Raw genomic sequence first — 21,818 nt, forward strand, 5'->3', positions numbered from 1 at the left:
GGGTAACTGTATTTTGTAGACATTGCTGTCTTGCTAATAAGTCACAGGTAATGAGAAGAGCTAACTTAATCTTACTATCCTAACTTAAGTACTGAGCCTTTGAGATTGCCTTCCACCTTTCTCCTGATTTGGAATAGAAAACAGCAACTACTGAGCTACTCAGTTCACCCAGACTGATTTAGAAGATTACTTTATTTTCTTACAAACTCAATACAATATTTCAGACAATGGTCTACATAAAGTAGTTGAAAATTTCCTCTGAACATGTTTTTGATAAACATAAAAAACACAAATATCTATCATATCTTAAACTTTTTCTGTCTGCATGGGTGTAGGTTCATTATCATTTATTTTGTCTGCAACCACCACAGTTTCAGTGACCTAAAAGAACAAAATAAATGTAAATTCCAATAAGGCTACTGCAAATGAAAAATACAGGTATGTAAATATCAGTATGCAGCTTACAGTCACTACCCAAAGAAACCAAAGCAAGAGGGGTGTGGCCAACACAGCTACTAATTGTTTACTACTTAACTAGTTCTAGGTTATTATATTTATTTTGCTGGCCTTTGCATAGCTGTTGCCAAATTTCATTGTTATCTTCTATATTTCATGTAATTGATTAATAATATCTTCTTTGTGTTGCTGCTACATCTACTATCACTTTCTCACCTGCACCTGGTGAGGAAATTCTCTCTCTCTCTCTCTCTCTCTCTCTCTCTCTCTCTCTCTCTCTCTCTCTCCTCTCTCTCTCTCTCTCACACACACACACACACACACACACACACACACACACACACTCACAAGGGGTCCATAACTATTAAAGTTCTAGTTTAGGAAGAGAATCACTGCTCAGATTGATATCAAATTTGAGCAGCATGCTATTGATGCAGGGTGAAACATCATGGAATGAAAAAACAATTAACAAAAATTTGACCAATATGTGACACTGAATGTGTCAAAATATGCATATCAAGAGATGTGTGGCACATGGCTGTTCACCAGTTTGTGTCTGAGATGCCCAACATAACTGTCTCCATGAAGGAATCCTACACTGTTGGTAAAGCTCTTTTACGAGAAAGGTGACTGTTGGCCATTGGCCCTCCAGAAGCTCCAGGTGCTCAAGGGTATGAAAAAAAAGGCATTGATCCAATGTCTGCTAAGGGTTTGGGGAAAATGATTACAAAATTTGAGAAGAAAGGTTCCTTTGAAGTGCAATGTGGCAGAGGGAGGAAGCCAATTGATCCAACACTTGTCAAAGATGTTGCCACATCATTACAGGAGGGGCTGAGCGATGATGTGCAAACATGCAATGCACAGGGCATTGCCTGAACTTTAGACATACCTGTGACCACAGTATATAAAGTGCTGTGAAACATGCTGCTTTGCTATCCATACAAAATCACCCATGTTCAGGGATTGCTTCCTGCTGACCTGCCACCAAGACAAACATTCACTGTGGAATATCTTTTTTGGGTGGCAGTGGACGATGAATGGCCATTGAACATTCTGTGGACATAGCCCATTTCCATCTCCAAGGACACATCAGTACACAGAATTCCAGAATATGGGCAACCAAAAATTTCCGCACACATTAACCAGTTTCATTACACTCTGCAAAGGTGACTATGTGGTGCGAGTTGATGGCATCATTTATAATAGGGCTCGATTTTTTGAGGAGATAAGTCCTGTGGGTCCTCTTACCCATGCCATCACTGGTAAATGTTATGAGAGACTTTTGCATTCGACTGTCATTCCAACACTGAATGTGTGTGTAGGATCATTTTTATGCAAGATGGCACTTCTCTGCTCATTGCACAGCCATTGAAGTGGCTGCTGCATTTCAGAAATGCAGCTATCATTTCCCTGTAGCCTCACTGTCCAGATTCCTGATCTTAATCCACGTGACTTCTGACTGTGGGGTTACCTGAAAGATATTGTGTTCAGTGTTTCAATTACAAACATATCTGAACTGAAGGCACGCAGTCTGACATGCATTCTAAACATGGCCCGCTCAAGACTCATAAATGTTTGCAGTTTCTTGATCTCAACTTAGTGGCAGAAAACGGTGGACAGCATATTGTACATGTCTTGCACTAGTCTCATGACAATTAGAAAGCAATGGCATTTTGGCCCCAGTATAATTAAAAACTACTGTCACTTTGCTTTTTATGTGGTTTTCAGCCTCAGGACAATTAAAAACCAATTTTTCCCGTCCCATGTGGATCAGTCTTGCTGTGGTGGACAGGCTTACCTAACTAACACTGTCACAACTGTTGACTGCTGAACTTGTGCAGTCATGCTCATTGGACAGTACAGATGGTGTAATGTGCAAACTCAACCCATAATCATCACGTTGCATTCCATGACATTTCCCACCTGCATCAATAATATGCTGTTCAAGTTTGACATCATTCTGAGCAGTGTTTCTCTTGAAACTTTAACTATAATTCTACTGCATTGTCTCAAGAACCCTAAATGCTTTAGTTGTACCATGTGTAACACAAATATCTGCATATAATACCATAACTATGTAATTGGTTCAATAGGAATGCTGTACTTCATGATTACAGTAAATTAGACTTCTGAAATTTACATACTTCCTCTGTACAGGTGTTTTTGTGTGTTTGATCTTCATTAGGAAAGACATTGCTGCAGTTTTCTGGATAAAATACTACTCGTTCAATGTTTTTGTTTTTTTTCCCCAACATGATTTTGAATGTGTACTGTTAATGCCAGAGCTGGAAAACATAGGAAAACTGAGGTTTAATGTCCCATCAACAACTAGGTCATTAGAGATAAAGCACAAGCTCAAAATTTTTGAAGTATGGGGAAGGAAATTAGCCCTGCCTTTCCTGAGGAATCATTCTAGCATTTGCCTGGAGTGATTTAGGCAAAAAGTGCAAAACCTAAATCTGGCTGGATGCAGATTGGAACTGCCATCCTCCCAAATGTGAGTCCAGTGGTTAACCACTGCACCACTCACTCAATCCATACTGGAGAAGTAGCTTGGATGAAGAAGTGTACTGCAACTTGTTTCTTCTTTTTCTTCTTCTTCTTCTTCTTCTGTAGCACTATGGGCCTTGGTGAACCACGGCTTCTTCAATATTCCTCCACATGTTGTGGTTGTTTGCTGTTCTTTTCCATGCCTAGACTCCCATACTGGTGAGATTCATTATTAGGTCATCAATCCATCTTCTTCTAGGTCTCCCTTTTTACCTAGCTGAATGGATGACACCTTTCATCATTTTCTTTGGAATTCTGTTCTCTGCTATTCTGTCCTAGCCATCATATTCACTGTTCTTTCGCAAATTTTACTGTGTTCCTACCTTGTATTAATACTTGTAATTTGGCATTGTAGTGTATCTTCTGTTCAAAGGTTCTTAGTGCATTTTTACCATGTTCTGTCAACATCCATACCTCTGACCTGTATGTGATAACTGGGCAAAGTAAGGAGTTATATATCAGTAGTTTTGTATTTCTTTTAACAAGGCTATTTCTGAAAAGTAACATATTTATAAAGTAAGCTCTGTTTCCTGCTTTTATTCTTTAACTTTTATAGTTTTTCCTGTACTTTTATCACTTGTTATTAGAGCTCCCAAGTAGTTAAAAGAGGACACTCCTTCAAAGAATTTCCCATTGATGTTTAGTTTTTCAGGGGTTCTTCCAGCTTCAGATTGTGGCATTACTACCCATTTTGTTTTGGTATCATTTACTACGAGGCCAGTTTTTAATGCTTCTGTTTCTACTGCCTGGTATATTTCTTGGAGTGTATAGATATTTCTTCCTACAGCAGCTATGTCATTGGTGTATGCACATATGTGGATAGTTTTCATAAACATGGTGCCTCTTTTGTGAATTTTATTTACTACGCTATGCAGGTTTGTATTTAATAGGACAGTGGGGTGACGATCACATTGCTTCATGTCTTCATCAAAGTCAAAGCTTTTACTTGTTCTGCTAAAACTCTTTACATTTGCTCTTGTCTCTGTCATTGTCATTCTGGTTGGATACCAGGGTTAGGTGGAGACAAGGGACTTATAGAGAAAAGTAGATATTATAAATTGATTTTTTCTGCTATAATGGCTTCTGGCTAGCAGTAATGATAGACTGTTCATGGGATACTGACTCTGATGTTCTGGCCAAAGGTACAGGGTGTAGAAGACTTGAAAATATTGAAGTGGATGTCTTGCCACCTTGAGGGTACAGCCTCACTTTCTTCCACTAGGCAAACTTGCTGATCAACATATGCACTGCAGTGAACACTGTGAGCTGCTTCTACTTTGTTCCTGCTCAGGCACGGCTCGTGGTTTCTATACTGGGGAAGGGTGCAGCATTTGTCGATTGAAGCCAACATAGACCTCGGGTTATGCTACAGATTAGTCTGACATAAACTACTAAGAATTCAGGGGGAGGGGGTGGGCAGATCACTCTCTACCCATAATTTTACGTACTGTATCTTCTATAATCAGGTATTAAATATCATTAGAAGCTAACTTCAAGTTAAAATCTTTGGTTAGTGTTTTTATACGTCATCATTACATTTTCTGACACTTTGCAGCAAATCATATGAAAAGACGCGTTTCGGAGAGCTCTTTAATGCGGGTCTGGATGCACCAAGTTCATTCACTTTCATCCTATGGCCGTGTTCCAAGTTTTTACCTATTAAATTGCACACTGAACTCATATTGCGCTTGTTTCACACTCGCGGTATGTCGCAGATATTCACCAGCAAGTAAAACTCACTAAAATCTTGCAAAATATACTCCGAAAAAGAAACTTGCTAATATCACACGGTATCAACCAAAGCAGTCAGCATCAGCAAGCAAGGAAAGTAAAGTAACGGGACAAACTTCGCACGCTTTGTCCTCTACCCACTTATGAAACTCTCGCTAGATGGCAGTACGGGTATGTTACTGTAGTGTAGTGCACTCTGGCGGGATATTTGCAAACTTATTCTAAATGTGGATAAAATAGCCAATGGCAGAAACAAAACTACTATGTAAAACATTATCAAAACAATAATACTAAATGTCGATTAATGACACATCGAAGCGTCGTAGAGATGTGCAGAGACAGAAATTGGATAGCGAAGTTTCGGCCACTCTACATACCTTTATTACATAGATAGTGGAACCTGAAAAATGTGTGGTGGTTGGTATGACACCCTTAGGCTGCAAGCTCTGAGCCTTCGGGTCGCCCATAAAGAGCAGTACTATGTAGATGCCACGCCCCCAAACCGCTACTACATGCAGCTTACGGACGTTCCAAGACGCAGCCTAAACACCACTTACTGTTCAGAAAACATCTATCGATACAAACAGTTCCAAAAACGTTGACCGTCCTTATTTTAATCGGAATGGGAAATATGCGAAATTCGTCCTGATAATTTAAATTATGTAATACGTTCTTGCGAAATTTACTTTAACATATATTTTGGGGCGGCTCCGCCTCAGAGCCTTTAATTACGAGCCGTGCCTGTTCCTGCTGAACTATTGTGAGATAGAAGGGCTATCTGGAAAGTTATCTCCGTTAAGCAATAAATATAAGAGGCAGTCAAATGAAAATGATACAGTTGGAAAAAAATATAAGTATACTGTTTATTATTTCAAAATTAAGTTAACACACTTGACCCACTGTGAGACAAGATGCTCAATGCCTTCATGGAAAAATGTTTTCAATTATCTGTGGAACCGTGATTGTACCCAGGCATGCATCTCTTCTTCTGAGGCAAATTGACATCCACAAATGTCTTTCTTCAGGACAAAAAAAAAAAAAGATGTTGCCAAGGTTGTTTCATGTACACTGCAGAAATTTTACTGGAAAGCCCTTTTCACAGCCTCCCACAGTTCCAATCTCTCCCAATGTGATTTCCATATTTGTGGAGTCCTGAAGAAAGACATGTGTGGATGTCAATTTGCTTTGGAAGAAGATGTGCTTGCCTGGGTACAGTCATGGTTCCCTAGGGCAGCTTCACACATTTCTCCATGAAGGCATCACCATCTTGTCTCACAGTGGGATAAAAATATTGTCAGTTATAGCTTTTACTTTTGAAATAGTGAACAGTATACTTACTTCTTTCCATCTGTCCCATTTTCATTTGACTGCTCATTATAAAATACAGGAATAATTTAAGCAAATTTATTAGAAAAAATCTAGAAATTATACCTTTTTATTACTTTTCTACTTGCTCACCATTCAAATTTAACAATATGGCAGATTCCCCCTGTTTGAAATTCTGCTGTCTGAGTTTGCAGCCAGCCCAACAATCACAGAACAAGTAGATCCTAGTTTTTATAGTCATGAGCTCATGCAAAACACTCCAAGAAATATATATGAAATGTTGTCTGACAGCTAAGATATTGTGAAATGTTGTCCTTCATGGACTGTTTGTCAGTTTTGTGTTCCAGTTCATTGTTGACTATAGATAAATGACCACATGTGTCCTATAATTAACATTCATCCTATTTGATACTAAAAGCTATGTTACATAATGGAATTGGCAGAATTTTCAGTTATAACATTCATTTTGCAACACTAAAAAAAGACAAGACTAAACTCCTCCCAAACAGGCCTTGAAGGCCCAACAGTACCAATCCACCGCCGTGTCATCCTCAGCCCATAGGCGTCACTGGATGCGGATACGGAGGGGCATGTGGTCAGCACACCGCTCTCCTGGCCGTATGTCAGTTTCCGAGACCGGAGCCGCTACGTCTCAATCAAGTAGCTCCTCAGTTTGCCTCACAAGGGCTGAGTGCACCTCGCTTGCCAACAGCGCTAGGCAGACCGGATGGTCACCCATCCAAGTGCTAGCCCAGCCCGACAGTGCTTAACTTCGGTGATCTGACGGGAACCGGTGTTACCACTGCGGCAAGGCCGTTGGCTTTTGCAACACCACTGTAGGTAAATGAGAAGCAATGTGGTGGGTTACTTGCTATCAGAGCTCTAAGCACACTGACCTACTGCATGAGCCAGTCTGTTCCATCATTCCCCTTACTTTTTATGCTCCATGAAAATGATGGGGAATTTCCAGAAAATCCTTGTACATATAACTCAACTTTCTATTGGTACATCCCTAATGGATATTGCTGGGCATGACATTATTACTGTTGATTACTACCATCATGTGACAGAACTTGACTGGTGTTACATTTAGTTATAGCACATTAACTTCTTATTAATTATGCTATTTGTATTTTCCTTTCTAGTTTTTACTACACTAATTTTACTCATCTCCATCATAATGCGTATTTCTGCATGGTCATTTTCTACTGAGCTGTTGCAGTGCGCTAATTACTGTGTGTTTCTGTGATCATTATTTGCAACAATGAAGACTAGATTGGTTACTAGCAAAACAGTGGCAGAGGTTCAAACTTTTAACATGTGCCCCATTTCAGCATCCAGTACAGCATTTCAGAATATTCAAACAGTAGTGACATTTACTTCAGGAACTGACATACCAAGAAAAGCAGAACAATTAGACCTCAACATAAACAATTTGACTGCGAATCGCAAATCACAGACTGAATCAACATTTTACTGCCTTGCAGGATTAGAAAACATCATAAATTGCAAGCAGTGAAAGTAAATACAGTAAAAAATCAGATTAGATGTAAAAAAATCAAACACAATCAGTTAAAAATGATAAACTTATAAATGTAGGCTCTTAGTTCCAGCATTCCTTTCCTGCTGACAAACAATAGTTCACAAAGCTATGGATCAGAGGAGGTAAGTTAAGAGCAATTACTTTCTTCTCTATGGCTTGAAGGAGCTACACATCTAAAATAAATACAGACAAAAATGCAAAACAAATTAATATTAAAACAGTAAAAGCAAAAAATTGTTAAAAATCTGCATAAATGTACAGAAAATAACCAGTTAAAAATGGAAGAAATTATGTTAGAGCCTACCAAAGTATTTAACTAAGTCTTCCTATCTAAGACTTAAAGAAGTTGTTAGTTAGGAAAACAGTATTTGATAGGGCAATTGATTCCCTTAGGCTCACGTTCCAAAATAAAGGGAAATTTCACAGTAAGGCTGTGGACTGATGATTCACTAGATACTCTTCCAATATGTGGCATATGGACAGTTGTACGCCAGAAGCACCATAGGCTGGTGGCTCCTTTTGGGGACACCTGTTTGCACATTCCAAGAAGACTCTCGGATGAACAAAAGCCTTAAAAAACGAGATGTGCTTTAAAAAATTTGCTTGCCAGAGCTGTGTCTAAGGTATTTAAACATATTTAGTATCTAAGTAATTTTGTTTTAAATCCCTTATGTGCCTAATAATGTCAATTTATAATCAAATATGAGACCCAGACCAGTGTTCCTCGTTATCATTGTAGGTGGACTTAAAAGGTTGTAAATGGGGAAATGAAGTCCATGTACTAAGATGAAAATGCTTAATGTGTTTCCTTGTGGTACACCATTCACATTTTCAAACCAGTATGACAGGATTTTCCTGACTTTGTATCTTAAACAGTGTACACCAGGAAGAACCATATGAAGATGAATGAACATCCCCAGAAATCCAAATTGTGGAGCTGTCTGGGGATGTTACTTCTCCAGGTAGTGTCACTGACTTCTCAAGATTGACAAAGTTACCTATGAGGTGTTATTACAGAAATGCCTGTTGTACACCATCCTCCAGCTAGGTCAGGCTATCAGTGGTGCAGTGATATATCCTGAACTCAGGCTGGAAACAGCTAAGAAACTACTTGAATTTGAGAAACTAAGCGAGACATCAGATCAGCACCTATTCCAAGGTCTTCCCATAATTTCATAGGAGGGATTAGGATGACTTCTCTCCATGGATTGAGCCTACATTCTGTCTCTTAAATCCAGGTGAACAGGGTAATGAAAATTTCATTTGCTTTCCCTGTAAAATGCTGTAGCAAGGTGCGGTGCTGTTTGTCATGCCCAAGTGGTTCATCACAAGCTGCAGACAATGTCAAATCCAATTCCCACATGCAGAAGGAGTTATGAAATTATTCATGGCTGGAACTGTAGCCCCAACTTACCCTCTCTGTAATAGCTCTATGGTGCGAAGATGGTGGAAGATCCTAGTTAACATCCCTCAGGGGCTCGGCATTGATTTGCTGAGTACAGACCCAGTGACCCCAGGGTAAACGCTGCCAGTCCCCTGTCACTGTAAGCTCTGGACATGCTTCAGCAACCACCATGCGGCGTGATGGTGGAATGTTGTGTGTCACAGGCTGTGTGATGGTGGAATGTTGTGTGTCACAGGGAATGGGGATCTTGACTTAAGGGCCCGGATCACAAGGATGGTAAAACCTCTATAAAAAAAACCTGAAACTCAAGGCGTGCTGCACGCTGATGAGATTCATGGCTGTTGAGGCGGAACAGTCATTAGCAGACAACCTCTGGTGAACCGGCCACACCTCAGTTGTATAAGGTGTACTCAGGCCCATGGAGCTCTGTCTGGGTGGATGCTTATTTCCCTAGCCACTCATGGGACTGAGATGGAACCCTTAAAATCTTCTTCTTCTCCTCCCAATGGGAATGGTGTACTGCATGGAAGTACTCACACCCATTCATCCAAAAGAATGTGGGAGGCTAGCCCTCATGATAGTAAGAACCAGCAACAGGGCTCATGTGGTTAACAATGAAAATGTGATAAAGAGTTTCTGGTGATAAAGAGGAAGGAAGGTACATTTGAAGAAATTTCCCCCTTCTATACCCATAAGGGTTCGGAAGGACATGCTGACACTTTAAAATAATTGCTTAATGGTTACTTGTGGGTCAAAACTAACAGGTCAAAGCAGTGTAACTTTTAAAGAAATTGCACAGACTGGGTGAATATAACATCATTGTTGAGATGCACAACTTTCTCAACTCGAGCAAGGGTGTGGTAACGTGCCATGATATCATGAATCTGGACATAGCATAGATGAAACAAGAATGTGCATCCCAGTGGATGGACAGTGCAGAGCAACAAATATGAAGGAATAACAGAGAAACTGGAAAGACGGTCACTTGAGTTGCCACATTCAATTCTCCATCCCTGCCTGAACATATTATGGCAGGGATCCTTCAATTTACAGTTGCCTTCACATACCAAACCCTACATGGTGCTATAAATGCTAGCGATCTGGCAATACAACCATGAGTTGTGGAGGTGAAGCGAACTGTGGGAAGCATGGGAAAGCAGCCCTTGACGACAGGACTGACTGACCATCTCCAGCGAGCTGCATCAACTGCTCTGGGAGCCATCAAATTTGGAGCTGAGACTGCCCTGTTTTCACCAAGGAAAGTGAAATACAGAAAATAAAAGTGGCCAAGCAGATCTTCTGTGCTGAAGCCAAAAAAGAAAAGAATATAAGGTGATGAAACTCCTGTCTTTGCCACTTCATATTCTTCCATGATGCAGAAACCTGTTCCCAAGTTGGACATGTTGACGCAGATGACGTCCAGCATGCCTGTATCCACCACAAGCACCTGTACTTGCAAGTTTGCATGCCATGGAAGAAAGTGTAAGGACAAAGCAATCCAGGCACTGCAACAGGGAAGACCAACAACAGTTCTACAGTGAGCATCCAGAAGGTACATGAAAAGCAATGTTCATCCTTGAAGGGACAGGTTGCAGGGAAAGGATCCCAATGTTCAGGTCAAAAGCTGTCCCCAGCACCATCAGACGTCATTCTGACATGTCTGACTGATAAGGAGGACATCATTGAGTTAGATGCCTCAGATCCAGGCAGTCTCTGCACTCTCCCTCACTCTACAAGTGCTTCACCTTCCTGATGCAAAGATAGGGGTAAACTAAAACTATGCTGGTGAAATGGCTCTCATACTGTAGTGGAACTTGAGTGAATTCAGGACTCATCCTGAAATTCTTGCACAAGTATTACCCTTGTGTCAACAAGAAACACATTTTAAAGATACAGATGTCCCTGTGCTACAAGCCAAGGGAGGGCTCACAGTGTTTGTCACTAATGCACATCAGTCCTCCGCTCTGCCCATGAGTACTGATGTGCAGGCAGTTACTGCTGAAATTCAAGTGTATAAGAGGATCACTGTTTGCTCACTGTATTTAATAATCAACAAGGTGCAGTAGTCCATTTCTCCTCCTGGGAGATTTCAATTCCCATCAAGTTTTGTGGGGTTTGACCTCTACTTGCCCTCAGGGTTGGGCTTTGGTGAGCCTCATGACATCTCACGAGCTGTGTATCCTCAACATATACATCTACGTGATTACTCTGCTAGTTACAATTAAGTGTCTGTGGCAGATGGTTCAATGAACCACCTTCAAGTTGTCTCTACCGTTCCACTCTCAAACGGCACACGGGAAACATGAGCACTTAAATTTTTCTGTGCGAGCCCTGATTTCTCTCATTTTTTCGTGATGATCATTTCTTCCTATGTAGGTAGGTGTGAACAGAATGTTTTCGCAATCGGAGGAGAAAACTAGTGATTAAAATTTCATGAGAAGATCCCATCGCAACGAAAAATGCCTTTCTTTTAATGATTGCCACTCCAATCCACATATAATGTCTGTCACACTATCTCCCCTATTTCATGGCAATACACAACAAGCCACCCTTCTTTGAACTTTTTCGATGTCATCCGTCAGTCCCACCTGATGGAGATCCCACACCGCACAGCAATACTCCAGAATAGGGCGGACAAGTGTGGTGTAAGCAGTATCTTTAGTAGATCTAATGCACCTTCTAAGTATTCTGCCAATGAATCACAGTCTTTGATTTGCTCTACCCACAACATTATCTATTTGATCGTTGCTATTTAGGTTACTTGTAGTTGTAATCCCTAAGTATTTAGTTGAATTTATAATCTTCAGATTTGTGTGACTTATCACATAATTGTCATTTAGTGGATTTCTTTTAGGACTCACGTGAATAACTTCACACTTTTCTTTTTTCAGGGTCAATTGTCACTTTTTGCACCACACAGATATCTTATCTAAATCATTTGGCAGTCGTTTTGGTCATCTGATGGCTTTACAAGATAGTAAATGACAGCATCATCTGCAAATAATCTAAGAGGGCTACTCAGATTGTCTCCTGTCATTAACATAGATCAGGAACAATAGAGGTCCTGTAACACTTCCTATGGGAACGCCGGATATTACTTCTGTTTTACTCGATGACTTTCTGTCTACTACTATGAACTGTGATTTTTCTGACAGGAAATCATGAATCCAGTCACGCAACTGAGGTGATATTCCATAGGCACACAGTTTGGTTAGAAGATGCTTGTGAGGAATGGTGTTGAAAGCCTTCTGGAAATCAAAAAAATGTGGAATCAATTTGACAACCCCTGTCGGTAGCATTCATTGCTTCATGCGTATAAAGAGCTAGTTGTGTTTCACAAGAATGATGTTTTCTGAATCCGTGCTGACTAAGTGTCAATAAATCCTTTTCTTCAAAGTAATTCATAATGTTCGAATACAGTATATGTTCCAAAACCCTACTGCAAATCGAATTAGTAATATGGGCCCATAATTCAGCGCATTACTCCTATTTCCCTTTTTGGGTATTGGTGTGACTTGAGCAATTCTCCAGTCTTTAGGTACGGAACTTTCTGTGAGCAAGCAGTTGTATATAATTGCTAAATATGGAGCTATTGCATCAGCATACTCTGAAAGGAGCCTGATTGGTATACAATCTGGACCGGAGGCCTTGCCTTTATCAAGTGATTTAAGCTGCTTTGTTACACTGAGGATATCTACTTCTATGTTTCTCATCTTTGCAGTTGTTCTTCATTGGAATTCAGGAATATTTGCTTTGTCTTCTTTGGTGAAGGAGTTTTGGAAAACCGTGTTTAATAACTCTGCTTTAGTGGCACTGTCATAAGTGACTTCACTGTTGTTATCATGCAGTGAAGGTATTGATTTGCATCTTGCCACTGGTGTGCTTTATGTATGACCAGAATCTCCTTGGGTTTTCTGCCAGATTCCAAGACAGAGTTTCATTCCGGAAATTATTAAAAGCATCTCACATTGAAGTATGCACTATATTTCGAACTTCTGCAAAACTTTGCCAGTCTTGGGGATTTTGTGTTCTTTTAAATTTGGCATGCTTTTTTCATTGCTTCTGCAACAGCGATCTGACCCGTTTTGTGTGCGATGAGGGGATCAGTACCATCACTTATTAATTTATGTGATTTATATCTCTCAATTGCTGTCAGTACTATCTCTTTGAAATCATTCCACAACTTTTTTATGCTTACATCATCAGGTCAGAAGTAGTGGAGAGTCTCGCTTAAAAAGGCATTAATAGCATTTTTATCAGCTTTTTTTAAAATAGATATACTTTGTGTTTCTTTTAGATGGTTGTGAGTGTTACAGTATTCAGCCTAGCAGTAACTGCAATGTGGTCACTAATCCATATATTAGTCATTATACTCACTATTTGTCCAAGATTATTTGTTGCTAAGAAGTCAAGTATGCTTTTGCAACCATTTGCGCTTCGAGTGCACTCATGAACTAATTGTTCAAAATAATTTTCTGAGAAAGCATTCAGTACAATTTTGGATGACATTTTATGCCTGCCACCGGCTTTAAATATATAACTTTTCTAGCTTGTCAAGGGTAGATTGAAGTCGCCACCAACTATAATTGTATGAGTGGGGTACCTATTTGAGATAAGACTCAAGTTTTCTTTGCACTGCTCAGCAACTATATCTTCTGAGTGGGGGGCGGGGGGGGGGGGGGGCAGTAAAATGATCCATTTAATAATTTAGTCCATTTGTCAAGTATAATCTCCACCCATACTATTTCGCAGGAACTATCTAATTCAGTTTCACTACAAGGTAAACTACTTCTGACAACAATAAATACTCCATCACCTACTGTATTTAATATATCCTTTCTGAATACTGTTAGGTCATTTGAAAAAAATTCAGATGAACTTATTTCTGGCTTTAGCCAGCTTTCTGTACCTATAACTATTTGAGCTTGCTTTCTATTAGGGCTTGGAGCTCTGGTTCTTTCCCAACACAGCTATGACAATTTACAACTACAATACCGATCATTTCTACAACTACCTTACTGTGTTTTATCTGCCCCCTTTTAGACAGATACCCTTCCTGTGGTTTCCTGACACCCTCTAACCTAAAAAAACTCCCCAGTCCCTTCCACACAGCACCCGCTACCTGTGTAGCCATTTCCTGTGTGTAATGGATTCATAACCTATTAAGCAGAACCCGGAAACCCACCACCCGATGGCACAGGTCAAGGAATCTGCAGCCTACATGATCACAGAACTGCCTGAGCCTCTGATTCAGCCCCTCCACTCGGTTCTGTACCAAAGGACCACAGTCAGTTCTGGCGACAATGCTGCAGATAGTGAGCTCCGCCTTAATCTTGCAAGAAAGACTGGCAGTCTTTACCATTTCTGGTAGCTGCCCGAAACCAGAGAGAATCTCCTCCGATCCAAAGTGACACACATCATTGGTACTGACATGGGCCACCACCTGCAGTTGGCTGCACCCCGTACTCTTCATGGCATCCGGAAGCAACCTTTCCACATCCAGAATGACTCCACTCGGTATGCACATGGAGTGCACACTGGCTTCCTTCCCTTCCTTGGCACCATTTTACTAAGGGGCCCCATTATGTGCCTAATGTTGGACCTCCCAACTACCAGGAAACCCACCCTCTGTGAATGCCCCAGCCTTGTGGGCCGAGAAGCTTCCTCTGGAACAGGGTGGGTGACTGTTTCCAGCTCAGAGACCTCATCAGCCACAGATAATGCCTGAAACCTGTTTGTCAAACAAACCGGTGAGGCCGTATGATTGGCTCCTCGAAAAGTCTTTCGCTTCCTGCCAGACCTTGGAATGATCTCCCATTTGACCACATGTGAGAGGCCAACCTCAGTGCAGGCAGTACCCGGGGCAGTCACAGCAGTGGACCGATTGGGGGACATGTGGATCGTGCTCGATGTCCCTTGCATCCCCGCGTCTGAACCCTCACAGTGATGCCCCTTGGCAGCAGCCTCAAGCTGTGTAATGGAAGCCAACACTGCCTGGAGCTGTGAGCGAAAGATCACCAACTCAGCTCGCATCTGTACACAGCAATCACAGTGCGTGTCCATTACTGAAGTCACTCCTGTTTGAAACTTGTAAAAAATATGTAATAAACGAATGGTGTACTCACCTTATTAGCAGCAGGAACTCGAGTGGTTCTGTCACTGATGATCTAACCGACATTGAGCTGTTCTAAGCAAAACAAACAAAAGACTGTATGATACAAGGGTCAGTACAAGGGTACTCACACTCATTTCTGTACTGCTACTGTGTCATTCTCAGACATTGACCCCTCTTTCACTCTTCTGCCCTCACAGACTCCAGTTCAGTGCGAGATCATTGATGAAGTTCATTCCAGTGACCACTTTCCACTCTGCATTCACCTACAGGATGGAGCACTACCTGAAGTGAAGCACCAATATGGATGGTCAGCAGGGCTAACTGGATGCTGTTCAGCCAGTTAGCTGTGTTCAAACATCACAGTAGCCTCCAAGGTGGGTGGACCACATCACATGAGTGATTCAACATGCTGCTGACCTATCCATCCCAAAGTCCTCATGTGACCTGTACCTTGGTGGAGAGATGAGTGCCATTCAGCAATCCAGGGCAGGTGTGCAGCTCTTTGACATTTTAAATGCCGACTGACAGCAGGCAACCTCAGGGTGTTTTGAGTCATGAGGGCAAGGCTCAATGCATCATTAGGCAGAGGAATAAAAGGTCATGGCAAGCGTTCCTGGACTCCATCAACTATTCCACTTCTTCTACAAAAGTATGGGAAAGCAACTGCAGGATTTCTGATAAACACAGTTGTTTACCAATAGCAGCAGTGTTGAAACACGGGTGGCTCCAAACAACACCCGGAGACTTCGCTCAGACACTGGTCAAGCAGTTTGCAAAAACTACTGCCAATCCAAGTCAGGATCCGGAGTTTCATCACTACCATGCAACTGTAGAGAGGGGCAATTTGGACTTCAGATCCAACAGTTCTGAGGACTGCAACTTCCCTTTCTCCATGAGGGAGCTGGAATCTATCTGAGACTCATGACACTGCACCCGGTCGCAACCAGATCTGTTACTGCATGCTTTGACATTTACCAGCGGTATCAAAGGAAATCCTCCTCGAATGTTTTTATCTCATATGGCAGACAGGCAACTTCTGTTCTCCGCATTCCACCCGGGGCAGGTGGTCTTCAAATAACGTCTAAAGATTTTAGATTGGAGGCATCAGTTGCGCAGTGGGTCATGTTTGTAAAGTGATTAGTTCTTCTTTGGACACGATAGCTAAGGAGCCCATCGAGTACCTGATGATGGAAAGTGACACTACAGCAGCACATGTGCTTAAAGACAGAGCTCTTTATTTTTACATGAGGCTCCCAATAGGTTTCTGTTGGTGGGGCATGTGATGGCAAAGTTCCATTGTACATTATGTGCATTAAGAAGGTCTCCACCGAAGAGAAAATGTCAGTAGTGTCAGGTTGCATGATGTGATTTTTGTGAGCCTTGTTCTCCAGGGCTTAATTATCAGCACATATAGTAAACACATGGTCACTCTATATCGTATGTCCACTATTACAGCAGCTCCTTATGATGTGGTGTTAAATGGCAAGTGGAAAGGATTCATGTTTTGTACTTCACAAGAAGGGTCACGTCGCTATTCTTTCTTTACCTGACTGAGGTTGTTTGTTGTGTGGTAGCCATACCCCCTTTAGTACAGGTAGGGAATGTACTTTTCATTGGTAATGTGCTTTTCTCTCCCTCTGTTTTTCTGTCACAGCAAAGTGCCTACATTGGATAGTGATGTAAGTTTAGAGCTACAAAGCGATATTCATATTCAGTGTCTACAGTATATTCACATTCAGTGTCTACGGTAACATGATTTTTCGTTCAATGACTATAACAGAGACTTTCACACAGATCATTATAGGCTTTGCCACTTTTTTTATTTTTTTTATTTTTTGTGTGGACTGGGACTGTGACTGGTGCCATTGCTGTTTCAGAGTTGAGACAAAGTTGCTGACTATAATGCATTATATGCCTATCTCATGTCCACATAGGATAAATGTCCTGTGTTACTGTTTCATGCATGAACAATGTGCAATTATGACTCCAGACAGTTGACAACTGACCAATTTTAATGCCCCTATACATTCAGTTTCAGCTTCGTGCGTATCCAAAGTCCATTTCTCATATGCTGCCCACACTTTGCATCCAAGGAAACTGTGGACAGATTTCTGGAGTTTATAGCATATCACTGGAGGGGTGATTAAATATCTGATACTGAAGGGGATGAAGCCAACCAGCTTTCACATAGTCTGGTTGCTTACATACAGTGAACAGGATAATTAAGGATGAAGTTGCCTGGGGTTCAACATTAACTCTCATAATACTACTTCATACCTCAGTCACTCCTTCATTTTCACCCTATTTCTGGAATTCATGTATCTGTAAAGATTTTATGTTGTTGCATGATACACTAATGTAATTAAATTAAGAGAGCTATTCATTTCAGTTCCTACAAGAAACTCACAAAGGTATTTTGAATTCAGTAAGTTATTTGGTTGATAACACTGTTGAACTCTCTTCTAAAACTGTTCCTATTAAGATTTTTAAAACTGTTCCATTGCAAAGGCATACCAGATAGATTCCAGCCCTGAACTGAGGCACTGGAAGGGGTACAGAATACCCATCTATGGCAGATATGAGGGTTTAATGTCCCATCAATGATAAGGTCATCACAGAGGAAAAAATAACCTCTTATCAGGGAAAGATGAGACAGAAATCAGTTTTATCATTTTCAATTAAACTGCCCTGCAATTTTCCTTAAACAATGTAGGGAAACCACAGAAAACCTAACTCTGAGAATGGTCTGATGGGGATTTGAACTCGGACCCTCCTAAGTGGAAGTGTGCTAACTACTTTGGACGTGGTAGTATATGTAAATCAGAGGGTGTAAGCTCTAGGTAAGGTTGATGTTTTACTATTGTAGTTCCTTAGATCTTAAACTCTGAATTTTATTTGACCAAGTTCTACAGTCATGTTGATTGCCATCTATCCTCCTCATTTCAGCAACACATCATTAACATTATGCCTTCTATATCCATTTATAGGCTTGACCCTGTGATTCCTTCCTTCACCATCCCTTCCACTAGTTTACAACAATGATTCATATTGCAATATGTGCCCATTAACTTAACTGTTCTCTGGAACAGTGACTTAACTGCATTATACATCGAGAAACAGAGCATCAAATATTTGACATCGTGTTTTCATTCATTTCAACCACTGGTACATTGACGAAAGTTCAGTCAAATAGAAACAATGTATTGTTGTTTCAGAATAAATGACACTATTACATGTAACTTACATGCTGATTTGAACTGATAATACAGTACCACATTTAAGTTGTTTTTCCATAGATCACTGTATAATAAGAACAAGAAAATGACATTTTCCATATTTGGCTATCAAACACCTGTTAAATTTACAAGTAGGGTACTCAAGACTGTAAAGCAACAAAATATATTTTTATTTCACATACAAAATTAGTTTTCAAAGAAACAGTATACTGTAAAGGCATTATATATACCAACAAACATAACACATAATAACCCTCTTTAAAGATCTAGTATTAATACAATCATCCACAAAGTGCAAGAAACAGTCATAAATAGTACACACCACCATCCTCAACAATGATCTGCAACAGTCTATGTGTGGTTACTACTGATCATATGTCTGTTTCACATACGGAGCAGTCATTGTCTGTCACAGATGCATAACCATCGACAATATTCTTTAGCATTTTTGCATTGTCATCTCAAAGCAACTTGAGTAGCGCAAAGATATCTTTCCTCTTTGCATCCATAATCCCAGGATAAGATGTCTTTGCCATCACCACATCCATCTTCCTCATTGGCAATGTACATCCTCGTTTCTTTGTTTGGTAAGGACTGAATGTTCCTGCAGAAATAGACAAGACGGAAAATGCGTTTCTGTTGTATTCCAAATAGTGTCTTTCCTTTGGGTTTTGTTACACAGTATTGTGATGAAGCTGATGCCCAGTCCTTAATAATGTTCACTCCTTTCACTTACATCAAAGTATGCTGGATTCTTTTTGGAGCTCTGAAGCACTGAGATATATTAGCATGCATTCTCAATGTTTTCAATATTCCTTAGCATTTTTCCACATAGGTTTAAGTTATGGTCACATTGACTGCATGAGTGGTCCCCAAACTGGAAATACGTATTGTATGGTTATGTTGATTCTGAAAACCAAGTGCCTACCGGGGTGGCCGAGTGGTTCTAGGCGCTACAGTCTGGAACCACGCAACTGCTACGGTTGCAGGTTCGAATCCTGCCTCAGGCATGGATGTGTGTAATGTCCTTAGGTTAGTTAGGTTTAAGTGGTTCTAAGTTCTACGGGACTGATGACCTCAGAAGTTAACTCCCTTAGTGCTCAGAGCCATTTGAGCCATTTTTGAAAACCAAGTACAAAATAGTATCATGCTCATACTTTTATTTTGCCCTCCACATGGATCTGATAGAAGTATAATAGTCATACTATTGTTTGGTTCCTGGAGTTTCCTTCTTATGAAGTCATATAAAAAGGAACAAACAGACTTTGAATAATTTGAATCTTTTTTTGTTGAACCTTCAAGAAACAAATAAAATGTACTTCATTGGTCATTATGACAGTGAACATTAAATACATAGAGCCACAGTAGCCTGTTATAGAACTGCGCAGTAATGCTCAGTTTAGGCAGAGGCAGGTTCTTTGTGTAATCAAACTCTGGTACTAAGGTATCTGTGTAGTCAAGTTTTGCGGACATCAGATACTTGTCCTTGAGCTTACTGCACTCCGCAACCTTTAGCTTGTGTTCTTTATGTATTTTTATGAAGATCATTTGCATTGACACTCAGTATAATTTCACACTCCTGTCAGAAATCACAGCTATGAATTCTTAGTTTTTGAAATGAATACAGACTATTCTCCCTAAAGAACTTAAGTTTTATGCTTCATCTGGCGTACCGTATTCATTTCATCGTGAAAATTATCTCTGAATGATGTTAATAATTTTGCAACACTAAGGTCAGGGATGTCAAAATATTTCCTTGCAGACTTGCTTTGACAATAATGCAACAGTTTGGAAGGAAACTGGTCCCAGTGAGAGCAGACCATGTCCCAGATTTCCGTTGCAATTTTATAGTCAGTTGCTGTGTTTCCATCTCTTACCTTCTACTGAAAGAGAAGTAGCATTCAGTGCCTTTGAAACTGTTTTCAAACGACTCTCAGTAATGTGCAAGATATTTTGGAATAGGGATTTACAGACTACTGTCTTATTATTGTCGCATTTTAGGTGGTATATATAGGTGGAGCTCCAATTCCAACCATACCTAGGTGCATTAGATGTTATAAATGGTTTTTTTATTTTTGATTGGACTTAACATCAATGTATCTTGTGTGTTCTTGTCGCTTAAAGCCCAAAATCATTCATTGATCCTGTTTTTGATCTGTTGGGCATATTTTTCTAAAGCATTCCTTTGTCCAACATTTATTGCTAACTGCAAATTTCTTAGAATAGACTTTCTTACTGGCTTTTGGGGAAACATAAAACTATCCTGAATGTTTCTTCTTCTTCGCAACCTATTTCTTCCACTTCCCTTTCTGAATTTTACGTTTCCTTCCAATTAGGTGGTTCTCATAATCACACTCCATACTGGATCTACTATCACAATCACTTCCCATATTTTATTTACAGTCACTGGCTACAGCAGTCAGTGGAACGATGACTTGGAGCAGCATGGCCATCAAATGTTTCTAGAGGGCATTGCATTTGTTGGAGAGTAATAATAATTTGTGAGAACAAAGAGTGGCTGCAGGAAATGAAAAAAAAACAACTTCCCAGGGAACACCTCAATTCTGTCTCTTCGCTTATGTTCTTTATTAGGCATGTTTTGTACTACAGTACTCTGAAATCATTTCAACCACCATGCACTAAACATCAAGAACAGCCAGAATAAGTTGAGAACCCCCACAAGAATGATTTTTCTACCTTATGTTGGTGATGTGTCCTTTAAAATCAGCAAGCTATTTGCGAAACATCAAATTAAGTGTGACTTCTGCCTCCACAGTGAATGAAAATGAAGCTGGGTTCTGTTAAAGACAACCTATGCCTCAGGAGACCAGGAATATATAAAATCCAGAGCTGGTGTGGGAAATAATATATTGGTCAGGTATGCTGCACTGTTAAAGATCGATGCAATGAACACAGAATTCACATCAGATTAGGTCAATCATAAAAGTTGCTGTTGCTGAACACTGTCTGGACGCTGGACATAGCATAAACAACAGAAAGACAGAGATCCTTTCATCCACCTCCATGTACTGGTACTCCATTATTAAAGAAGCAGTCAAAATACATATAACTAAAGACCTGATCAATTGAGACATAGGATTTCAACTTGGAAAGGCATGGTGACCCGTACTAAGGCCTCGTCTGCTGCAGATGAACAAATCCAACAAGTCAAACAGATTGGGAATCAAAGTCAGGATACTTAAACTGGGCACCAACACTCTGCATGCACATGCGCTGGGCCGCAGTTTACAGCTACACTTTTTTCACAATGCACGTGCTAAGATCATGTCACCACCTCTTGGTGCCTACACTTTTCTAACAAGCCACTGCAGCAACTTGTCAAAAAGCTCCTGAGGATGATGAGCAGCTGTCTCATTGGAATACTGTCCAGCTCTCACAGCTAAGGTGTGTATGATAACTCTTTGGCTGTTGTGTTGTTTGTGTGGTCTTCAGTCC

The 21,818-nt window shown here is 40.4% G+C and overlaps 1 protein-coding gene and 1 pseudogene across 1 annotated transcript in view; both read right to left on the bottom strand.

Annotated features, from left to right (window-relative positions):
- Positions 1 to 257: 257 nt before the first annotated feature.
- LOC124594153 (KAT8 regulatory NSL complex subunit 2-like) overlaps positions 258 to 21,818 on the bottom strand; it is a 68,762-nt gene continuing 47,201 nt past the window's right edge. The window contains exon 2 of the mRNA XM_047132509.1: positions 258 to 381. Within this exon, the coding sequence (XP_046988465.1) occupies positions 307 to 381 (75 nt within the window). The 3' untranslated portion in view covers positions 258 to 306. The remainder of the gene's footprint in view (positions 382 to 21,818) is intronic.
- Positions 6,767 to 6,884, bottom strand: LOC124597367 (annotated as a pseudogene).

Source organism: Schistocerca americana, chromosome 2, assembly GCF_021461395.2.
Source record: "Schistocerca americana isolate TAMUIC-IGC-003095 chromosome 2, iqSchAmer2.1, whole genome shotgun sequence".
Classification (NCBI taxonomy): domain Eukaryota; kingdom Metazoa; phylum Arthropoda; class Insecta; order Orthoptera; family Acrididae; genus Schistocerca; species Schistocerca americana.